Source organism: Otolemur garnettii, unplaced genomic scaffold (assembly GCF_000181295.1).
Source record: "Otolemur garnettii isolate 467f Iridium unplaced genomic scaffold, OtoGar3 scaffold00077, whole genome shotgun sequence".
NCBI lineage: Eukaryota > Metazoa > Chordata > Mammalia > Primates > Galagidae > Otolemur > Otolemur garnettii.
The window spans coordinates 7,959,616-7,982,455 of record NW_003852472.1 but is presented as its reverse complement, the minus strand read 5'-3'; the positions used below and the strand labels follow the sequence as shown (position 1 = coordinate 7,982,455).

Below are 22,840 nucleotides of genomic sequence, written 5' to 3'. Positions count from 1 at the left end.
TCTTGGGCTTAAGCAATCCTCTTGCCTCAGCTTCCCAAGTGGCTGGGACTACAGGTGCCAGCCACAACACCCGGTTATTTTTTGTTGTAGTTGTCATTGTTGTTTAGCAGGCCCACGCCTGGTTCAAACTGGCTATCCCTGGTGTATGTGGCTGGGGCCCTAACTAACCACTGAACTACCGGCACCAAGCCTGTAGTTCTTGGTTTTTATTTTGAGGAACCAGGGTTTAGTTTGCTTATGTGAATCTGAGTGAGGATGTGAACAGATGTTAGCGCTTCTGGGAAGTCACACAAATGGAATTGTATTCAGGTGATTTTAAGGAACTAGTTCCAGTTTTTGGTTTTGCCTGGGTATGTATTTTAATTATATGAAATCTCATTGGTTTTGGACAGAGATAGGGAGAAAATAGTTTCATTTTTACATAACACTTAAGGAGTTGGAATGGGCTTTTTGCATCCTTCAGGAGCTCAATGGACATTTCCTGCATGCTAGACCAGCAATTATGGATTTTCTTTTTTTTTTTACTTTTTATTTGTGCTTTGGAATACATACTCCTCAATATTAAAATATTTAAAATGACAGTGAACAATTACCTGTGCAGAATCAGTAAACGCAGTGTGGTGATGAGATGTCATTGTTCATCAGGCACTTGGGCAGGGCGTTTTGTTTCCTTTGGTGACAGTCTCTCCTACGTGCTTAATTGCTCCAGGGCACACATGTCCTAGTAAATCCAAGACTTGGCTTTGGGGAGAGCTGGAGCTCACACTCTGCCTACATCCTCCTGCTCACAGCACGTAGTCATACCCCACTGACTACTATGTGGTCTGACCCACTCCATGCAACACTTTATCCAGAAGATATCTTCAAAACAGAATGATATTTAGTTGCAACAAAAATACACTTTTTGCCTGGATTCAATGTGGTAACACATTTGTGGAGGGATTTAGAGGAATGACCCATATGCAAAACCACTGTCAAACATTCCTGGGAGTACAGTTAAGATTATAATGTGGTTCTCAGCAATATATAGTTCAGCAGGGGCCTCAAGACACAAATACCTAACCTGATGACCAGTGTGGTCAAGTGGAGGGAGCATTTCTTGGCGATCATTTGAACTGGGTCTTCTAGCACAAGTCAGGGAAGCACTGTTCCTTGGGGGTTCCCAGAGGCCAAATAAAACCATATAACTCATATTTTTAATTTATTTTTACCCCTCAACAATGCAGGCTACGAATCTCTGTTCATAAACAACAGATTTTCAGCTATACTTTGCACCCAGTGATCATAATTTTAGACACTCTAGAAGGGAGTGATGGATGTCACTCCCTTTTCATCAGAAAGTCCATGATGGATGTCAGCAAGCTAAGTCTGCGTGTGACTTCTGTACCTGATTGGTTGCTGAGGACCATAGATGCTGAGATGATGAGGTTGACCTGTTCACCTGGACTGTATCTATGCCTCCCTTCCTCAGAGGGAGATACTGGGATCCATTTAAGAATGTATTTGGTGGCACCAAAGGGGAGAATCAAAACATCTCTCTTGGGTACCCTTAGGGACAAACTCACTTTCAAACTGAAGGCGAGGGACAGCCTTCTCTGTTCCATGTGATCGTGTCTGAGTCCCCAGGTTGCATCTGTGGTGAACTCACTTCTGCACTTCCCACCGCCATCCCACTCTCAGTTCAGTCTAGTACCCACTTGAGCAGAGAGGGTCTTCAGCCACTGCCCATTAGGTGCAAAAGGAAGGAATGGAGAATGGTAGCTAGCATATTCAGCAGTAGGTACCAAACACTTCATAATATCCTTTGCAAGTAGGAGCTACTAGTGTAAAGCCTCTTTTGCTGATGAGGGAACTGAAGCCCAGAGAGGTTAAGTCACTTGTCCAAGGTCACACAGCCTTGAGGTGGCAGAGCCAGGGTTTGAACTGAACAGTCTGATTTTATTAGCCTTGTTCTTTTTTTTTTTTTTTTTTTTTTTCAGTTTTTGGCTGGGGCTGGGTTTGAACCCACCACCTCCAGTATATGGGGCCAGTGCCCTACTCCTTTGAGCCACAGGCACCGCCCAGATTAGCCTTGTTCTTAATGGCACCACTATACCAATCTCTGAATGTAATGAGTTGGCAAAAGTGATGGAGCTGATGAGGCACCTAAAGGGCAGACCCCAGGTACCATCATTTTTGGGATAGTCCAGAGCACCTCCTGCTGGTCTGAGGTCTAAAAGAGTGACTGGCAGGTGTTCAAGGAAAATTTTAGGTGCTGAAGGAAGTGAGTGGGTCACCTCCTGCAATGAGAAGTTGGAGAGGGTGCTAATGTGGGTCTGGGAATTTGCCCAAGGCTCTAACTCCAAGACTTGTGCTCAAACCCCAGCTCCTCCCAGCTGACCTTTCAGATGATGACAGTAAAGACAACTGGCACATAGACTTAGAGGACAAATTCTGGATGTGAATTGCTGGGAGGAAACTTGTCAGGAAATGAAGTAACCAGTTAATTTGGAGTCAGAGTCATCCTCAGCAGGCACATGCTGTGTGTCCCAAGGTGCACGAGGCCACTGAGGACTCAGCGGGCTCCTGTACTTGGGAAGCTTCCGTCTCAATGGGGGAGATGCAAGTCTGTCTTCTGTCCAGATGCCAGTGGAGGGAGCCTCAGCAGCTGGCTGTGGATGGTCAGGCCCGCTTGTGAAGGGCTCTGTGGCCTTCCCCATCTTTGTGTCAGGCAGGTAGCCATGACTGCAGGAGGAGAATACTGGAGAGATGGTTTCTGCCTGTGGGACCCATATCTACTTTTGGCCCCTGGCACTGTGTTTTCTTGGCCCATCGTGAGTACCGCAGTGAGGGCACCAGAGGCCAGTTGGGCAGCAGGAGCAGCTGTTCCTTCTGGAGCTGCCACTGGCAGTGCCACCACCCTGCAGAGATGTGGGCAAGTTCCAAGTCATTAAGTGGATTGGGCTTTGAAGCCCTGTGACCATCAGCTTGGACATCCTTGCTGAGAGCCCCTGGCAGTTCCCGTGGCCAGCTTGGGTCCCTGCCTTATGTCCCTTCTGCCTGACGAGGGAGGGCATGTGACACAGTCAGAAGTTTCTGCATATGGGGAGCTAATTACTCTCTTTTTGAAATCTACATTTACCACCAATCGCAACTTTCATGGTGCTGGGACTGCCATGGCAACTAAAAGCATGTCTGAAAATAAAATGTCACTTTCTTTCTTTCTTTCTTTCTTTTTTTTTTTTTTTTGCATTTCCACTGTACCGACACAGGAAACTTGTTTCTCCTGTTTAACTTAACGAGATAACTAAAGAAGACTCAGAGGGTTTCAGTGTGTGCAGCGTGTGTGGGGACGTGGGTGCTATGGTGTGTGAGCATGAGTCATGGGGCGTGTAAATGAGCGTGTCTGGGCACTGTGCTGGTGGGAACAGCACGTGCAGCTGTGTGCAGGTGTGTGGGAGCCATATGGGCGTGGGGGTGGGTGTTCCTGTGCACGTGTCTGAGGAGGGGGCTTAGATCACACGACAGCTGTGAATGTTTCAGGACTGGTCTGCGAGCTTGTGTGTGAAGACCAGCACCATATTTGTTTATGTGTGTGATGACCAGTGATGTGTGTGTGTGTCTGAAGGCCAGAGCTGGTGTGTGTGTATGTGTGTACATCTGAGGGTGAGTGGCGTTGCCTGGCTATGTTGCATGGTAAGATATGGCTTCTGGATGTGAGAAGCTTCCTCTTTGCAGGGTGTCCCTGTGGCCCCAGCTCTGGGGAAGTCCCAGCCCGATCACAGGAGAGAGAGCCCTTCCTTTGGGGCAGGGACTAACTCCAGCCCAGAACCCTCAGGGAACCAGAGACCTTGTAGGTCAGGGGCACCTAGATACCAGTTGGCCCAGCCCCGAGCTAGGCTGTGGAGAGGCATCTGGTCCAGGGGGAAGTTACAAAGCACCCAGTCAGTTTCTGTGCCAGTCACGAATTCATTAATTCCAGTAGCTGGTATGTGTTCTGCCAGGATGTGGGCGGGGCCTGCCTCCTCCCACCTGGGCGAGGCTGATAATCAGCGGATACCGTGTGTTCAGATTTACAGCAATAACAATCCACACACAGCTCTCCAAGGCTTCACACTTGCTGCAGTCAGTGTCTGAACCTCATCTGCTATAGGCTCACCACTTCCCAGGCATGGACACACGTACACCTCTCACCAGAATCAAGGCTATAGACTGTAGGAGGCCAGGAGGACCCTTCCCAGGAGGCAGAGTGGGGGTTAAGCTGATAGAAATGAAAGTTAGAGATGCATCTGTCTGCTTTTGGGAAATGCCACCTGCAATGTGCGGACATCCCCAGCTTCCTCAGGTGAGAAGGATTTGATCCACTGGGACCAGAGGTTTCAATTGTTTCATCACCCAGATTCTTCCCGTTATACTCCCTGAACTTCCCATCTCCAGAGAGTCTTCGTTTATTATTATTATTAAACTTTAATATAGAACCAAAGAAAGCTAGCATTGATTAAATGTTAGTTCAATAAATGTTTATGGAGCACCAATTATGTCAAGGTTGTTCCTGCCTGAACCTAAGTGCCACACAGTGGGCATCTGAATTACTCTTTGTCTCAAGTTTTCCTCAAGGCCATGTTGAGGGGAGGGGACAGAGATTGTGGACCAGCAACAGCAGAAGTAGCAGAGATGAGGGGTGCCTGAACCCAGCCAAGAAGGAGGGCCAGGTCAGGGATGGCTTTTCAGAAGAGCTGCCTCCTGAGCTCCGTTGTAGGAGAGTAGGAGGTAGCCCAGTGTCGGGGGAGAGAGAAGGAAGTCACCACTTGGTGACATCAAGCAGACCTAGAGATCCCCTCTGCATGGACCACAAGCCTGGGCGGGGCTGTTCTTGAACGTCTCCTACTTTAAGGAAGTTAGGACGACATTGCCTGGGATTGTGATGGCATCACAAGCTCAGAAGGGTTGGCAAGAGTCCCCTCCGTAAGACGGCAATTTCCATCTCGGCACCCCACTTTGTTTCTGTGACTCTCCCAATGTCAATGGCAAAGAAACAAATGATGCTGGCCAGGCGCTGGGCTTTCTTGCAAGTTGCAATCAAGTTGGCTGCTGTAGCTTTCCCCACGTTGCTTACGCTCCGCAAAGCCCCTGGGAGCGCGAATGGAAAATTACCTGTGAATATTAAGGTTGGTTCCAAAGCCACATTATTGGTTTGTTGTGTAATACCCTCTGGTGACATTGAGGCCTTATTAATAACTAAACATCTGTCACAACTGTAATTATATTTCTTTTGCTAGGATTGTGTTTCTACCATTGTCCTGTGTAAACACAGAAGGGAGGGTGTGAATTATTTAGGCGGCTGACTTTGAGAAAATAATCGCCCAGCACTGTGCAGGCAGTAAGTTTCTGTCAACTCCTTGCAGAGTCTCAGTGTCTTCGCTGACGTTCCTTTGATGTGCTCCCAAATCTCTCTGACATCATCGCCCTGGACCCCCGATGCGGCTGCCTGAGCAACCCGGAGAGGGGAAGCCTGAGAATGAGGAAAAGGGGCCCCGAGGAGCCCCTGGCGGGGGAGAGGAGCCACGGAGGAGCCAGGCCCCCGCCTTCCCCACCTGGCAAGTCTTCTCCCCCCCAAACCCCAGGACCTAGATTGCTTTGCAGCCCTCAGGTAGGGGGTGGCGCAGGGTCTGGGAGCTTCTGCTGCTAAGTGTCCAGGGTGGAGGGAAAATCTGTGGAAATACACCTGGGAAGGGTTGCTGGGGATACGCCATCCGGGCTGGGTACGGGATGTTGTCCTATTTCTTGAGCCAGGTTTCCGTTGATTTTGCATTTGAGATGTGTGGACAGGAGGAGGGGATAGGGTTTGCAAACTGACTCTATCAGGAGCTGATTGGTAGGGGGGAGTTGCTGGCTGTTAGAAATAATGACAGATACAGTGCACAGAGTGGACTTAGAGCAGCATGGAAATGGGAACTGTGCATAGCCAATTTCAATTAATCCTCAAAAAAACCCATAAGGGCGTTATCAATCTCACCGGTACAGGAGAAAAGTGAGACCAACAGGGAACAACTTGCCCCAGATCACGGTCAAAGACGTGCAGGGTTCCTGCCCAAGTCTCTCTGAATCCAAAACTCACCTTCTTAACCACTGGGCTACTCTGCCTCTGCTGGCTTAGGGATGAGGAGGTCAGGGCAGGGTGAGGGGTTTCAGACGCTCCTGAGCCCCAGGCTTCCCTGGGTTTTTGATCTTACTTTTTTTCTTTTCCTTGGAGACACTCATGACTGTAAAAACTCAAAAGGAATTTCATCTCCGGGTGGTTTGGTATAGAAAGAACTTTTGATCTGTGTGATGCTGGCCTCAAGCAATTGATCTGTGCTGAGTCCTATGAATGGATATGTTCTGAAATTGTCCCCCCAAAGCTGCTCAGAATGCGATCTCCAGCCCTCTCTGCTGCCAGCTCCTGGTCGCAGCTGAAACGGTTCATGTTGGGGACAGTGAGTTTAGAGTTAGGCTTATGGGAGACAAAAGGAAGAGGGAATGATTTTTGGTGACTGTAGCTCCTAAGTTTCAGCAATTCTACCACACGTGGGGGGTCAGACTGCAGAGGATGCTACAAGACTCTATCCGGAACCTTCCCCAGCACAACTTAATGTTTGGGAAGCCAAGGGTGGGAGCTGAGGAGACCCGTGGCCAAGGGCATGCTGCCCTGTGGGGTGAGCCTTTCTTACCAACTCTGAGGACAGCTCTAGAAAAAGTCAACATGGCACTGGAAATGGCATATGCTGAAGGGCAGGCTCCTAGTGAGGTTCTGCTCAGGAAGGCTGGCCAGGGGTCAAGGGATGTCCTGGGAGGATCTCCCCAGCACAAATCATCCCTTCTAGGAGAGGATCCCTGCAGCAGGGATCAGTCCTGGTCCCTTGGCATGGTCCAGTCCAAGGGGGAAATTCCTAGTTTGATTTTCTCCAGCCTGGGAAAAGGATGGGATGCTGGGCACTTCTTCTGGGAAAGGGGGGCATGTTGAGGGAAGGAGGTAAGGACAGAGGCAGAGAAACATTGCCGTAAGTCTCTGGAGGCAAATGACCAGCCCGGCCGATGCTACAGAGGAAAAGGGCATTTGTCTGCCATCGTAGACATGAAGATATCAGCAAACAAAGAAGATCCTCTTTGCCCAGGGTACCCCCACATTAAAAATGTCTCCCCATTTGTTCACGTGTTTCAGGGACTTCATACTTTTTGGTCAGAGCTCTTGGTGGCATGAAAAAGGCACTTTACCTCTCCTTTGGGGACAGCGATGGCTCATTCTCTTCCTCCCAAGGCATCAACTTCTCCTCTGGCATTAACTCTTCTTGGAGCCCAGGGTCTCTAGGTCTCTCAGCTTGTTCTCATCACACATTAGTACACACACCCCACCCTTCTGCCACTTCAGCTTATTCCTTCCTTGGGGACATAAGCACATCATTTTCAAAGAGTTTTTTGTGCAGTGGGCAGAGAGAGACAGCTACAGAGCAGAAGGATGGGTTGGGCCATAGAGAGGGTTCTGTGGTCAAGGTCTCAGCACTGGGGAGCTGGACACAGAGGGCAGGAACTTGTTCTCAACCAGGGTTCCAGCAGTGAGGACTCTCTGAGTGTGTGGCCTCCTGCCCTTTGGTTCTTTGGCTGGGACCCTCCTAGAGATAAGGTACAGCTTGTGTATCAGGGTTACCCACAGAGCACCAAGAACTCCTCAGACCCAAAGCTCCCTCAAAAAGCTGCCACTGAAGAGCTGTGGGGGCCTGGGTGGTCATGTGAGGTGTAGGTGGAGTAGGAAAACTTAGAAGTGTCCCATCTTCCCTGTCCAGACCACTTTCACATCACCAGAATCCTTGTGGTTGCAAGTGACAGTAGTCCAGCAGGGTTTTGGGGAGTAAAAAGGGAAACACGTCAGGAAGACTTGGGTGGAGGTAGCCGGACGGGGTCTTATAGACAGAGATGTAGCTAGGCCCCCGGGATGGGTGGAAGGAGGGCTAGAGGGTTGTGGAAAACCCAAGAAATCTACAGCTCTCTGGTTTCTGTTCCGTATGAAAATGATCACTGTCCAAATAGCTGCCTAGTTGGCAGCAGCCTCCATGGGGAATTAGCATATTTTCAATTCCAAATGGCCCAGGAAATGAGCTCATGGCGGCCTACTCCTGATCAAAGCAACAGTGTCCAAGGGAGGAGGGCCAGGTGCCTGAACTTGGCTGCTGCCACTATAAATGGGTGGACAGAAGAGGGGAGGGGCAACAACCAAGAAGTGGGGTGCCTCCTCAGCCCAGTTCCTTGACATCCTGGTTTTGTATCCCATTCGTTCGTGAAGTTGGTTGGCACTCCATTAAGTGTAGGTAAGACTCTTAAGAAGGTGGTCCCATGAGACCAGGATCAGTGAGCTGGGAACAAGAGCTGGCTGGCGATACTACAGTGGAGTGTGGAGAGCGAGGCCTTCTGCAGAGGCCAGGGACAGGCAATGCGGGACACCACCCTCCCCACCGCCAACCTATTGTTCTCTCTCCACTTGGCAGCCTAAATCACTATATAATTTGCCTGAAATGGCCCGTCAGGGGACTTCCTTCTCCTCTGTGCCTTTTCCCAAAGACTCTCACAAGCCAGCAGAGCTAGGAAGACCTGCCTTGTCTTTAGCCTGTCGTCACAGTGCTGGCTTCTTGGCCTGGAGGCCTAAAAGAAATGCCTCTTTTTTGATCTAAACTGGGGGTCCTTAAACTTTTTAAACAGGGGGCCAGTCCAGACTGTTGGAGGGCCAGACTGCAGGGCCCGGAATGAGTCAGCTGCTGAGCAGGACAGGCAGTGGCGGCATAAACACCTGGTGGGTCAGATAAATGTCCTAGGCGGGCCACATGTGGCCCGTGGGCCGTCGTTTGAGGACGCCTGAAAACTATGGGCTCTGGGGCTATTTGGACCAGGCCTGGAGCTGACTGATGGATGGTCAGTGGGGCCTACATGATGCCACCTAGAAGCCAGTCTTCTGGAGCTGGAGAGACGCCCAGGTAGCCGCAACAAGCCACCGCTGAGTAAACAACCGACCGCCGTGGTGCGGCTCCAGCCCAGTCCAAAGGAAGCTTTTCTCATACGGGGAGAAATGGATGTGCACTATTGATATTTGATCTAAAAATAACCAATGTTCCAAACAAAGTGTTTTTTAGTATTTTGAAATGAAAACGTGTAGACAAAGCAAGGATTTAGAATGCATGACTCATTAAATTGCTGACTCTGAAAGCAGTGGAAATTCAAAGGGAATTTTTCTCTCTCGGTCTCCCTCCCACCTCTGCTCTGAATAGCTCATAAAAAGAGTCTCCACGTAAACTCCCCCGTGTCGGAAGGTCCTGTACAGCGAGAGGCTGAAGAAACCCAACCTTGATCGTCTGGGTACTAAGCAGCCCTCCCTCCCTTGCCTGTTCATTCCTACGTCTCCTCCTTGAGCCTCTCGTCCCTGTCCCTAGCAGGTGTCTGGGGACTTCCGTGGCCCCAGTCTGGCCCTTGTTCCTTCCTCCCTGCGATGCTCGGCTCTGCTGGACCTCAGCAGTACTGAATTCTTCAGCCCTGCCAAGACACTTTGCTACTGAGCGTTAACTCCGGGGGCCGTGTGCTCTGCGAGCCTGTGCGCCCCGTGACTGGCAGGCGTGGCAGCTGGGGGTTCTCCACCAACCCGCGGTGCGGTCTGGGTTTCATTCTTGGCTTGTTTTTTTGCTTGCAGAAACTTTTCTAAAATAAGTCTTTGGGGAATACCAGTACAAAGAGGACCCACTTTGGCTGGAAAAAGGTGTGTGTGTGTGTGTGTGTATCTATCTGTGTGTGTGCTTGCGTGTATGTGTGAGTGCTTTGGAGGATGGGGACCCTCTCAGGAGCCCTGTGTGGAGAAGTAAAAGCTTTCATTTGAAGGGGCTACTGGTAGACCTTCACGTCACCGATTCTTAGAGTTGTGTAAAACTCTCTGCCCCACTGAGGAGCAAATTCACCTCCTACCTCTCCTTGTGGCCATCACCTGCTCCCCTTCCTGTCACCCTGCACTGCTGGAGGGTGCACTTTCACAGCTCGTTCAGTCCTGTGTCTGCCCTGAGTTTTGACATCTTACAGGGGAGATAGGTGATCATGGGGGTGACCTTGTGTCACCTCTACTTCAACACCAGCAACTTTCTTTCCTCTTGGCTTTCACTCCTGTGGCCTCAGCCTTGATCTTTTCACACTCCAGAATGTGTGAGAGCGGCCACTGCATGGGTCCCTGGCGGCAGCCCCAGGGACGGCTGTTTTCCACTGTCTTCCTGCTTCAGGATGTGGCATGAAGAGAAAATCCTGCATAGACGTGAGACACAGACAGATAAGCCAGCTTCTTGGCACCTCCACCCCCACAAAGGTCCCAGTGTGGGTTGGTGGCTTGTTAGTGGTCAGCGTTCTGTGACTGCTTCAACTGGGATTTCGTCTTCTAAGCATGGTGTCACTTCCTCATTGACCAGTAAAAACAAAGACCCCAGGCAGAAATGTTTCCACCTCCCCGGCACCTCTCTGTCACCTGGTCGGCATCCATGTCCCTTTTCGTTCCTCCCTGCCCGTCATAGTGCACGAGGATCCCTACAACAGTCCAATGACCTCCTGCCACCTGTGCTGGGACATCTATGCCCCTTCCCACTCTCTTCAGGGACCCCATCTGGCCAATTCTATCCACTCTGTCCTAATCTCCAAACTTTTTCTTTCCCTAAGCATACACATTTGTTCTGGCGTCATTCACCTTTTTATTTTTAAAAAAGCTATGTGATTTTCTTCAAACTTCTTGGAAAAATTGCCTCCATGTGCTCTGTTTCTCCACTTTTCCTTTCCTTCTCACCCTCACCTCTGTTCCCATCAGTCAGTGCTGGTCAAACTCTGGATACAGCCAGGCCAGGCAGTGGCCAGCTCAAAATTTAGCGCATTGGAGTTTATCTGGTGAGTTAAAAAAGAAAGTGTTTGCAGGCTGCACCTACTAAATCAGAAGTTTTTCAGGTCGGACTTGGAAATTGGCTCTCTGGGTCCTTTACCTATAACCTTGCCAGATTCCCAGAAGACACAGTGGGAGGGTCTCACTGCCACAATTCCAGCCCTGCACACACTTAGCTCACTCATTCCACCAACCAAAAATTTCCCCTTTCCCTTCGCTTCTCGGTTTCAGTCATCCAACTGGAATAGCAAATGACCTTAGCTAAGAAATTTCATTCTTTCACCCTGCTAGAGACTCTCTGACCCAATCTCTTGGAAATCTTCCTTTCACTTGGAATCTATCCACATCCTTTGTGATTCTTCTACATGATTACACATTAATGATCCTCAGAACATCAGTATAAATAAATAGTCCTCTGAAGATGCTTCACGGTCAGTAAACTCAAATGATACTCTGTGCTGTATCTGTGCCTTGGAGAACACCAATGCATGTTAAAACCTTGGCATGTGGGTTCTAAGGAGAGCATCTTAAAGAGAGCATCCATAAGAGAGCCTTCCAAGAGAAACAGATGGAAGTCACTGGAGTCACTGGAGTCCCTGGAGTCCATGCCCCAAGAGCTACCTTACAGCAGAGAAAATGACTTGTCTTTGTTTAACTCAGCTTTTCCAAATGCAATATGGGCCTGAAAACCTGGGTATACACAGGTGTGTGTGTGTGTATGTGTGTGTGTGTGTGTGTTCATGCACGTGCGTATGTACTATTGATAAAAGCCTAGAAACCATTTAGTGTTTATTTCCTCTCCTGGGGACATACCTACTTCTCAGATCAATGCAAATAATAGACACCTGACATCTTCTGGGCCCAGTGAATGCCACCCTCCTATTCATTCAAGTTCCATTAATTGGTGAGCCAGGCTCTGTGCAGGGTGTCGGGGATACAATGATGAATAATCCCTTTCCTGTAGTTTACAGGGTCCTGGGGAAGATGGATTAGTTCTCACCATAGAGTTTATGTGTGTAGGATACGTACAAACTCAGGGCATGCCTAGGAGCATGACACAAACACACACACACATGCACACACACAGGCAGCTATACAACACCAGAGCACACTGTTCATTTACATATAAAACCAGACTAGCATGTAAGTGGACCCCCCGAAGTTGTGTAATACACTTAGAATAACAGCACATACACATCCAAATATACAGAGTTCATTGTTATTGATGTGACCACAGTGCTCGGCAACTTTTTATTTTCACTCAGCAATTTATTACCAGCATCGTTTTCTTCCGCACGGTAATTCATTTAACAAGCCCGCTATTGATGTCTGTTTAGGTTGCTCTCTGGTTTGGCTCTCACAAACAGCGCCGTGAGCATCCTTAGGGGAGTTGTATTTATCCTTATGAACCTGTGCGAACATCTCTAAAGATAAATTTTCCAGAAACAAAACATGGGTCAAAACACATACACCTTTTCTTTGGCTAGATTTAGCCAAATTGCTCTCCAGGATGATCGTACCAATTCCGGAAGAACTTGAGGCCGAAAATCACTAGAGTCGTGTCCCTGAGGAAGTGAGAGCGCATGGGATCAAGAGCAGTCTTCGTGAAGAAAATACATCTATATGCACAGCCAAAATGTACATTCGGGCTGCTGCAGGAGATATGAAAAATCATCTTAGCTAAGAAATTGTGATCTCTCTTTTACCCGTCTAGAGATTCTCCGACCAGCCTCTTGGAAAGCCTCCTTTCACTCAGGATTCACTTACTCCCAATGTGATTCTTCTAATAAAACATGCTGAAAGTTGATGAGTAACATCCATGACTAATCGTTGATAATTAGCATCCCTGGGCAGTGTTCCCTCTCTGGTCATAACATCAATGTTATTAATAATAAGTATTTCTTTAAAAGTGCTCCATGATCTGTAAGCCCACTAGCCAGCCCCTAGGCACCTACCTGATTTCTTTGGAAGAGCTTTGAGCCATCAGGATTTCATAAGCCTGTCCTTCTGGTACCTGCCTGGGAGGCAGTGTGGGGGAGGGTTCAGCAGTGACACAGAGTGTATCTGACATCAGACAGTAAATGGGGTGCCTGATCATGCAATGTCCATTTCACCTTGTGACAGGTGATTTAAAACTTTGTATTACTGTGGGTGGTGCCTGTGGCTCAGTGGGTAGGGTACCGGGCCCCATGTGCCGAGGGTGGCGGGTTTGAACCCAGCCCTAGCCAAACAGCAACGGAAAAATAGCCAGATGTTCTGGCAGGCACTTGTAGTCCCAGCTACATGGGAGGCTGAAGCAAGAGAATTGCCTAGGCCCAGGAGTTGGAGGTTGCCGTAAGCTGTGATGACGCAGCTCTCTACTGAGGGCGATAAAGTGAGATTCTGTCTCTAAAAAAAACCAAAAAACTTTGTACTACTGAAATAAAGCTTGATATGTTATTTTGTAGACACAAAGATTAGTTTTTAAGATAAAAAGACTTGACTTCAAAGGTAGTTTCTTGCTATTTTTGGCTCTGATCCCCAAATTCTCTATCATCAGAAGCCCTTTTATGGAAAGATGTAGAATCATTGCAATAGATTCAATTTATTTAACATGCTCCTAGTTTGTACCAAATTTTAACTTGAGCATTTTGTGCCTGTTGCGAAAGTGGGGCAGAGGGGAGGGATGAGTCACTGGAGTCCACACCCCAAATAGTCCTGCTGTCAGCAGGAGCCTTGTGGGACAGCATTGGCCCAGGTGTGAGTCCTTCCTACTTGTCAGAGTCAAAAGGTCACTGGAAAGACACAAGTGGCTCCTCCATCCTGTTCCACCAGGCACTCTTCTCCCAGTCTCTCCCACTGGAGCAAATTCTAGCTCTCCACCCATGACCATCAGAGGAGCCTTTTCTTACTGGACCTCTTGCCTGACCTTAGTCCAGTTACTGGTGCTTTGTAATCAACAACCCCAACTCAGCACAACTATCTTGTGCTCACCGAGCCTCTGGGTCAGGAATTCAGTAGCGATGGCTTGTCTCTGCTCTGTGATGTCTGGTGCCTCAGCTGGAAAAACACAGATGCCTGGGGGCTGAAGCAATTTGGTCACTTCCATGTCTGGTGCCTGGGATGAAATGGCTGAAGGCCTAGCTCAGCTGGGAGCGTGTACATATGGCTTCTCCATGTGGCTTGTGCCTCTGACAGCTTGGCATGTGGGTTCTAAGGAGAGCATCTTAAAGAGAGCATCCACAGATGAGCCTTCCAAGAGAAGCAGATGGAACCTTGTTGGCCTTTTATGACTTAACCTTGTAAGCATCTCATCTGCCACGCTCTGGTGATCAAAGCCGTGCAAATCCTCCTAGATTCAGGGGGTGGAGACATAGGTACCACATCTCCGTGGGCGACATGTGAAGAATTGGGGGCCATATTTTAAAACTGCCACTCTTCTTCATCGTTCTGGATCTTTGCTACCTGCTCCTGGCAATGTACTTCTTTGAGGATCTTCCAGTTTCCTGCTGTGTGACATGAGAGAGTAGGATTTGGCAGAAATCAAGACAAGACACCTTTCCAGCCTTCTGAGAATCCTGTGGATACCTCTGAACATTTTTATGTTCAAAGAGTATTTGTCTCTCTACGTTATCCCAACCCACCCAGGCTTAGCACCATCTCAGCTCTCTGCAGCTTCACCTAGGGCTGACACCTGGACTCTGGGGCCACCATCTTTTTTCAATATGCAGGAGTCTCTGGAGTTGGGAGGGGTGTGGGGCAGGGGAAATTTCCTTTACTTCATCCCCTATCAATTCTCCACAACTCCATTAACACGCGGCAGATGTGTATAAATCAGATTTTACCAAAGGCTTGGGAATAACTAGGGAATTTCAGTGTAAGAAAAAATTATGATGTATGAAGAAATCTTCTTAGAGTCAGAAAAAAAATTATTTTCACGGTGCTTTTGATGCATGGGTCCCTTTGGCAGTCTGCTGAGGCCTGTGAATTATGTCTTTAAATGTATAAAATAGAAGACTTGGGGTGACAACAAAAGAAATCAATTACACTTAAATGTAGTACCAGAATATTCAACAAAACAAATGTGGGATATAATAATACATATACTTCTTTGTTGATGCATTAAATACTAAGATCCGGTGGTGGGCATAATAGCTATCATAATTTCGAAGTGCTACAGTAGTAAGCAGAAACAGCACTTTGAAATATTAGAGACTACTATAATATAATAGAAATATTAGCAGCAAATCACAGGTATTGTTAATTCTACGGTGCTCTGTGGCCTATATTCACAATTGAAGAAGATGCTAGGTTCAGTTTAGAGGCTAAGAAAAATAAAGATATATTCTTTCCCTTCCAAATTCATGGGCCCCTTGAATTCCACCTTTAGGCCCCCTGGCTGGTGGGTTTCTTACCATCTTTCCTTGTCTCCGGGCAGCTGTGCTATCTCATTGCTCAGAGCTAGTTCTAGTTCCTCCAGCCTTTCCCAGGGCAAATGTCCATCCTCTTTAGGAAACCCAATCCCTTCCTCTGGAACTTCTCTCCCTCTGACGGCCTCTCCTACCTGGACAATGCATAGAACTCAATGCACTCCAGCCGTAGGCCATGGGCATAATATTTTGGCAAATATTAAACTAGGGTATGTAAATTTTCCCCTTAAATTGGTATCTCCTTTCAACCTGAGCTCAAGTCAAGAGACATTTTACCCCAGGACAAGACAACAGTTATTTGACTTCTTAGGGGAACGTTAGACTTAAAAACTAAGCTTCCTGGGTAGAGAAAACTTGCAAAATTAAAGTCATTAGCATTTTACATAAGCCTGGTGTATGTGTTATAATTAATGAACCAATTTGATACACTATTATCAATTAAGGTTCATATTTTATTCAAATTTCCTTTTTTTTTTCATTCTGCCTTAACCTTTGTGATTCTTGAGAGGATGTCCAGGTGGGACAGGAGGCGAGGAGATGCCGCTGGGGGAAACGGAGAGACATGCATTTCATTTTAGTTTTATGTTGCTCCCACCTAACTGTAACCTGGTGTGCATTGACTAACCTCTCCCTACCCCAATACCTATCCCAGCCTCTGGCAACAACTATTCTATTGTACTTCATACTTCTCTGAGATCAACTATTTATTTTTATTTTTGTTTTTGTGTTGCTCTGTTTTGTTTCAAGACAGGGTCTCACTCTGGGACCCAGGAATGCAGCAGCCTGATCATAGCTCACGGTAGCCTCCAAGTTCTGGGATCCTCCTGCCTCAGTCTCCTGAGTACCAGGCTCAACATTTTCAGATTCCACTTGAGTAAGACCATGCAGGATTTGTCCTTCTGTACTCGGTGACAGTACATTAAATTGTCACGTCTCCTTAGGCTCCTCTTGGCTGTGGCAGTTTCTCGGACTTTTCTTATTTTTGATGAGCTTGACAGTTTTGAGGATTACAGGGTCGGTATGTTGTAGGATGTCTCTTGGTTGAGATTTGTCTGATGACTTTCTCATGATTAGACTAGAGTTAGGGGGTTAGGGAAGGAAGATCGTAGAGGTGAAGTGTCATTTTCATCACATCATAGCTAGGGCACATCCTGTCAACGACTATCACTGTTGATTTTGACCTTGATCACCTGCCTAAGGTGGTATCTGTCAGGTTTCTGTGCCATAGAGTTACAACTTTATCCTCTTTCCACACTGTACTATTTGGGAGGAAATCACTGTGCACAGACCACACTTACGATGGAGGAATCATGCTCCGCTCCCTCCCCACAGAGTCCTCCCTCCTTATAGATTATCTGGCATTCTTTGGCATGGAATATTTCCTTCCTTCCTTTTTCCTTTCCCTTTTTAAATCATGTGTTTATGTAGTATGGACTCACAGTTATTTATACTTTGGGTTATAATCCAAGACAACTTTCTTTATGTTCTTGCTCAAGTTGCTGCACCCCTGACCATTGAGAGCTCTTAGTTCCTGTGTCTCAAGCACGTTCTTAGTTTCTAGTACTTTAAGATGCCCCCAGCTCTTCTTATATATTTTCTGCCCCAGTTTCCTCCCCTGATTTCTTTTATTAGAGGATGGCATTAGAAAAAGATATGGGTACTAAGTTTGCTTGTTGCTATGGGGGTATTGTTACTTCCAGGCTCTTTCAGCGGGCAGAGCAAGGAAATAGATGTATGAATACTAACCTCTGTATATACACACAGCCTTACAAATTTCCATGTGTAACCATCTGTACCCGTATTGAGCTAACCATGGGTTTGAGCTAACGGATGTCTCCAACTCTAACACCCCCTGGGATATTCTAGCATTCTCACCTTCCTTCCTAGAAACTCCCACTCCAGCAGTGAGCACCCTAGCTCCCACCATCCACCATCTATTTACTTAGTTAAGTCTCTTACACATGTATAGTAACATCAGCATTGTTAACCCACACACCCATGGGCGACGTCTGTATCAACTAAGGTACTTCTGTGTGGGTCCTTCACCATTAGTTTCACTCATTTCCAAAGTTACCTAAATCAGTACTTGTCTCCTACCCTCCTGGTCTTTTCATACCATTTGTACTAAGATGGATTTGTCACAGACTGCATTTCTTCCTGTGGTTCCACTGACCTCCTACATTATTTTTAAAAGTTTGCATACATTAAGAGCCACTCTTTGTACTTAAGTTCACGGGGTTTTGACAAATACATATTGTTATGCATCCACAATTACGGTGCCAGATAGAATGGTTTCACTGCTCTGAAAACACCTTGTTCTTCACCTGTTTGACCTCCTGCCCCAACTCCTTACAAGCATTGATCTTTTTATATGTATAGTTTTGCCTTTGCCAGAATATTCTGGAACCATCAGTATGTAGCCTTTTCAGACTGGCTTTTTTCATTTAAATACAGTAGAACCTCTAGAAGTTGAACACCAAGGGACTGTAACAGGCTGATCAACATAAGGAACTAGGCCTCCTGTACTGATACATACACGTGGTGCATGTCTGGTCTATGAAAATTAGCTCAACTTAAGGAGGTGTATATACACTTACCTCTACTTAAATGCATATACAGTAGATCCTCCATAGTGGACCACCACACTGTAGTGTAGGCAGGTGGCCCACTATGGAGGTTCTACTGTATAGACATTTAAGATCCAGCCACGTCTTTTTGTGGCTTGACACCTCATTTCTTTTCATCACTGACTAATATTCCTTTTTTTAGATGCACCTCAGCTTGCTTATTATCTGTCCACTTACTGAAGGACATCTTGGTTGCTTCCAGTTTGGGGTGATTATGAAGAAAGCTCCCATAAACATTTGTGTGCAGATTTTTGTGTGTAGGTACATTTTCCGATTAGTTGAGTGAATACCTGGGAGCATGATTGCTGGATAGTGTGATAAGATTATGTTTAATTTTGTAAGAAACTTTCAGACTGTCTCCTAAAGTGGCTGTATCATTTTGCATTCCTTTTTATGGTTAGAGAGTTCCTCTCTCTTAGTAGAGAGTTCCTGTTGCTTCACATGTTTGCTAGTAACTGGTATTGTCTCTTCTTCGTTAGCCATTTTAATATGTATATTGTGATATCTTGCTGTTTTAATTTGCAATTCCCTCTGACAAATGATGGTGAGCACCTTTACATAGGGTTGCTTACTATCTATTTTTCTCAAATCTTCAGCCCATTTTCCCCCATTGGGTTCTTTATTATTTAATTGTTGAGTTTTAAGTCTTCTTTGTATATTTTGACTATAAGTCCTTTATCAGCGATGTGTTCTTTGAATATTTTTCTCCTAATCTATGATTTGTCTTTTCATACTCTTAACAGTGTCTTTTTTTTTTTTTTAGACAGAGTCTCACTAGGTCGCCCTTGGTAGAGTGCTGTGGCTCACAGCTCACAGCAACCTCAAACTCTTGGGCTTAAGCGATTCTCTTGTCTCAGCCTCCCAAGTAGCTGGGAAAACAGGCTCCCGCCAAATGCCCAACTATTTTTTTGTTGTTGTTGCAGTTGTCATTGTTTAGCAGGGCCGGGTTTGAACTTGCCAGCCTTGATGTATGTGGCTAGCACCCTGACCACTGAGCTACGGGCACCAAGTCTTAACAGTGTCTTTTGTTTAGCAGGCAGTTTTAATCTTAATAATGTTCAACATGTCATTTTTTTCTTTTATTCATCATGCTTTGTGTGTTTTATCTAAAAGCTCCATTACCAAACACAAGTTCATCTAAATTTTATCCCATATTGCCTTTGCGAAGTATTACAGTTTTGTGTTTACATTAAGTTCTGTGTTCTTTCTTTTGTTTTTTTAGAGATTGGATTTTGCTGTGTTGCCCAGATTGGTGTGCAGTGGCTATTTACAGGTTTGACCATAGCACACTACCGCCTCAAAATCCCAGTGGGTTAAAGACATCCTCTTGCCTCATCCCCCTGAAAAGCTGGGACTAGAGACATGTGCCATTATACCCCACTTTGTATATATTTTTATGAGAGGCCTAAGTCCCTGTGTCTAAGTTCATATTTTTTCTCTTTCTTCCTTGCTTTTCTTAAGTTCATTTTTTAAATGCATGGACATCTAGTTGTTTAAGCACCAGTTGTTGAAATCAACACACACTTTTCACTCTCTCTGTGGTCTTCTGATCTTCTGGGAGTAGGTCTTGAAGTAAGTATGCACGCATGCACACACTTGTAAACATTCACTCACCTCCCAAAGACAACTGATAATTCTCAGTGACAATTTAGTATAATACCACATAAAGGAAGAAAATTATTTTATTAAAGGCAACATAATCTACAAAAATGTCCCCAGCCCAGAATGGATAAAGCATTTTGCCTCCTTCTCTCTCCAGATCATACGTAGGAAGGTATTGTGCACAAGGAATGGGAATAACTGCAATAATAATGTGACCGCAGGGTTACTTTCTGCATTCCCACCCTTACCTGCTCCATGGATTAGAGACAAGCTGAAAATCATTATTTTCTCTCTCTACTAGGCAGGCGACCAATTTTTAGATAGGGCTTTTCTCCTTCTCAGTATAAAGAATCTCCGACTCTTCCCCTTCCCAGAACAACCCCTGGGGGTTAGGATGGGGTCATATACCTGCAGTTATATAAGGACCATCTGTGCCAGCTGCTGGGGACATAAGTGAAGAAAGTTTCACATGGGTCCTGCTCTCCAGGGGGTCACATTCTAACTGAAAACAGACTTGAGTTAAAATGCAGTTCTAAGAACAGTCACCAAGCAGCATTTTTCTGACAACCTGTCATTCACTCTTTGGGAACTTAAGCCTCCCAGATTCTCCGGAGGAGTTTCTTACATGTCCATGTGCCCAGGATCCGTTTAGTCCTGCCTGATGGCTGTCATTTTCTCCCTTTATCATCTTTCCTCATTAAGGAGATCTCTCATAGCCCATCGCCCTCTGATGCCCACAGAAAAGTCTCTGCTGCTGATGTCCATGGATGTGGCTGTGGCTGTGGCTGGGTCATGGCTGGACAGTGTCCATGGACAATGCTCCCAGCAGAGGAACAGCTTATCACCAGTACTTGTAGTTTTGATTCCTCTTAGAGTCCTTCCAAGAGGTTTACATTTTTGCTTTTTTTTTTTTTTACGAAGATGTCAGTGATTTTATTTACCCCCCCATCCTTAAATTTCAAAAATTTTACTAACACCTAGCTATGTGCCAGTCTCATCTATTTTGCTAGGAAGTTGTGATCCACTTTGATCTGCATACTTATTCTTTATTCAGTTTGGAAAAAAATTCTTATTTTTTACTTATTTTTAATTTTTTAAATTAAATCATAACTCTGTACATTCATGCATTTATGGGGTACAATGTGCTGGTTTTAAATACAATTTGGAATGCTTACATCAAACGGGTTAACATAGCCTTCACCTCTCTTACTTGTTTCGTTAAGACATTCGTACTATACTCTTAATAGATCTGACACGTACCCTTGCATTATGCACAATAGGTGAGGTCTCACCCATTACCCTCCCTCCACACAGCCTCCCCTTCTCCTCCCCTCCCCCTCCTCTTCCCATCTTCATTCTGGGCTATAGTTGTGTTTTATCATTTGTTCTGTGGGTGATTATTCATTGGTTTCATAATAGTACTGAGTACACTGGATACTTTTTCTTCCAATCTTTAAATTATGTTTTCATTGTTATCTCTCTTTTATAGTTTTAGTTTATTTCTTGGAAACACCTATAATCCTTAGGTTGTACCTCCGGAGATTCTTTGCCCTGAATATTTAATACAAATCTCTCGATGTGTCCTCATCTTCCTCCTTTTCTTCTGCATTCTGGGAGCGCTCTTCTGGTTTTTCTCCTATATCAAAACATGAGTTTCTTTTAAATGCAACATCTACTCTTCATTGCCTCTGATGCGAGTTTTTGTTCTGCTGCAGGCTGTTTCTTTCCTCTGTCCTCATTTCCCTGTTCACTTCTCTCCTTCGCCCTTGGTATGCTCCCTCCCTGCAGCAGCCCGCTCCAGTCCCATAGAGGACATGTCTTCCTGCATCCTTTGGGATGACCTTTCAGACAGGGTTGCTAAAATTTCGTTCTGTGTCTTAAAATGTCATTCTCAGGAAGAGACTCTTTCCATTTGGGACAATGTTTCCCTTTCTACATGGTGTGATGTCTTCCCTTAAGCCCCACGTTTGCTTTTTCATTTTCACTGAAGCTTGACATTTGCTGATTTGTGGCGTTTGATTGATAACCGTCTGGCATGGGGCTGTGCAGCTCATGTGGGATCTTCTCCTGACTTTGGATTATCTGACTACATAGGTGAATTTATGAAATTAATAAAAACAACATGCGCTGTTCCCAACTTTCTGACTGTAACGCTTTTTACATATCATATTTCAATAACAAATGTCCTTTGTATTAATATCGCACGTGCCCCCACCCCCACCCCCATGGCATTCACCATCAGGCTTATTTGATTTCTTGCATGGTAAGACTTGGAATGAATTGAAGCAGAAAGAAGAGCTGACTGAGTGGGAGAGAGGCTTGCACACGATGCTGGCAGCCTCAGAAAATATTTGTCGTGCCCCTGGGAGGTGCCGGGCAGTTTTCAGGTCCCTGAAGCCTTCATTTCCTAGCATCAGAATCATACTAAGAGATAGATCAGCTGGAAGGCTGCTCAGAGGACGGATGGACAGATAAGGAGAAACATAGGTAAGCAGACAGACAGACAGATGGAGGGCCGAAACCTTTCTGAAATAAATAAGAAGCACAGCGGTAGTTAATATGGAGTTCCACAAACCGCAGCTTATGTAACTGGTAAAATAGGATCCGTCCCACTATTATTGAAATAAGAAGTACCTTCAAGGAGGGTGAAAAAAACATTAGTGGTATCCTACCTCTGTTGGATACTTTGTGAATGCGTTTTCGAGGTATAACTTAGTCTATGTCACCAATACTGGGACCAGGAAATGACAGATAACTGCCCGGAATTGGCTGTCTTGGTCAGAATTTTGAGACAGTGTAATATATGGTGCAGTGCTACTGGCAGAGGTTGAGCGATTTTTCTGACACATCTGTTATATTAATTAAGATAATTCACAGAGCACATTTAACCCAATGTCTGGCATGTGCTATGCACCCTGTAACTGTTATCTATTATTGTTGTCATTAATTGGATATACTGTATTTAAGGTTTAAACTCTTTGAAGTGTCCTTTAAAAATTGTTATGTTATCAGGGAAAATAAGAATAATCTGCATTTATTAGGGCAGACTCTGTCAGTGACCTAGAATCTTAGTGACTTAATAAATAAAATGCGTGTGTTACTCCTGTGATGTCTGATACAAATGGAGACAGGCTCCCTCTCTTGTGCCAGTACCATGGGTGAAAGGAGAGGGTCCCCCAGGTCACATGGGTCACACAGTGGAGGAGGAGAAAGACAGAATATGCACCAGCTCCTAATTGCTTCAATCTGGAAGTGGTATATATTATTTTAGAACATATTTCTTTTTTTTTTTTTTTTTT

The 22,840-nt window shown here is 45.9% G+C and overlaps 1 protein-coding gene across 2 annotated transcripts in view; it reads left to right on the top strand.

Annotated features, from left to right (window-relative positions):
- Positions 1 to 22,840, top strand: part of CALN1 (calneuron 1) — a 501,474-nt gene that overhangs the window by 27,130 nt on the left and 451,504 nt on the right. The window contains exon 1 of one of the 2 annotated variants that reach the window (XM_012807860.1): positions 5,419 to 5,580. The exons of the other annotated variant lie outside the window; for it this stretch is intronic. Coding sequence (XP_012663314.1) covers positions 5,458 to 5,580 — 123 coding nt within the window. The 5' untranslated portion in view covers positions 5,419 to 5,457. Of the gene's footprint in view, positions 1 to 5,418; positions 5,581 to 22,840 lie in introns of those variants that run through there. 2 annotated transcript variants of the gene reach the window in all.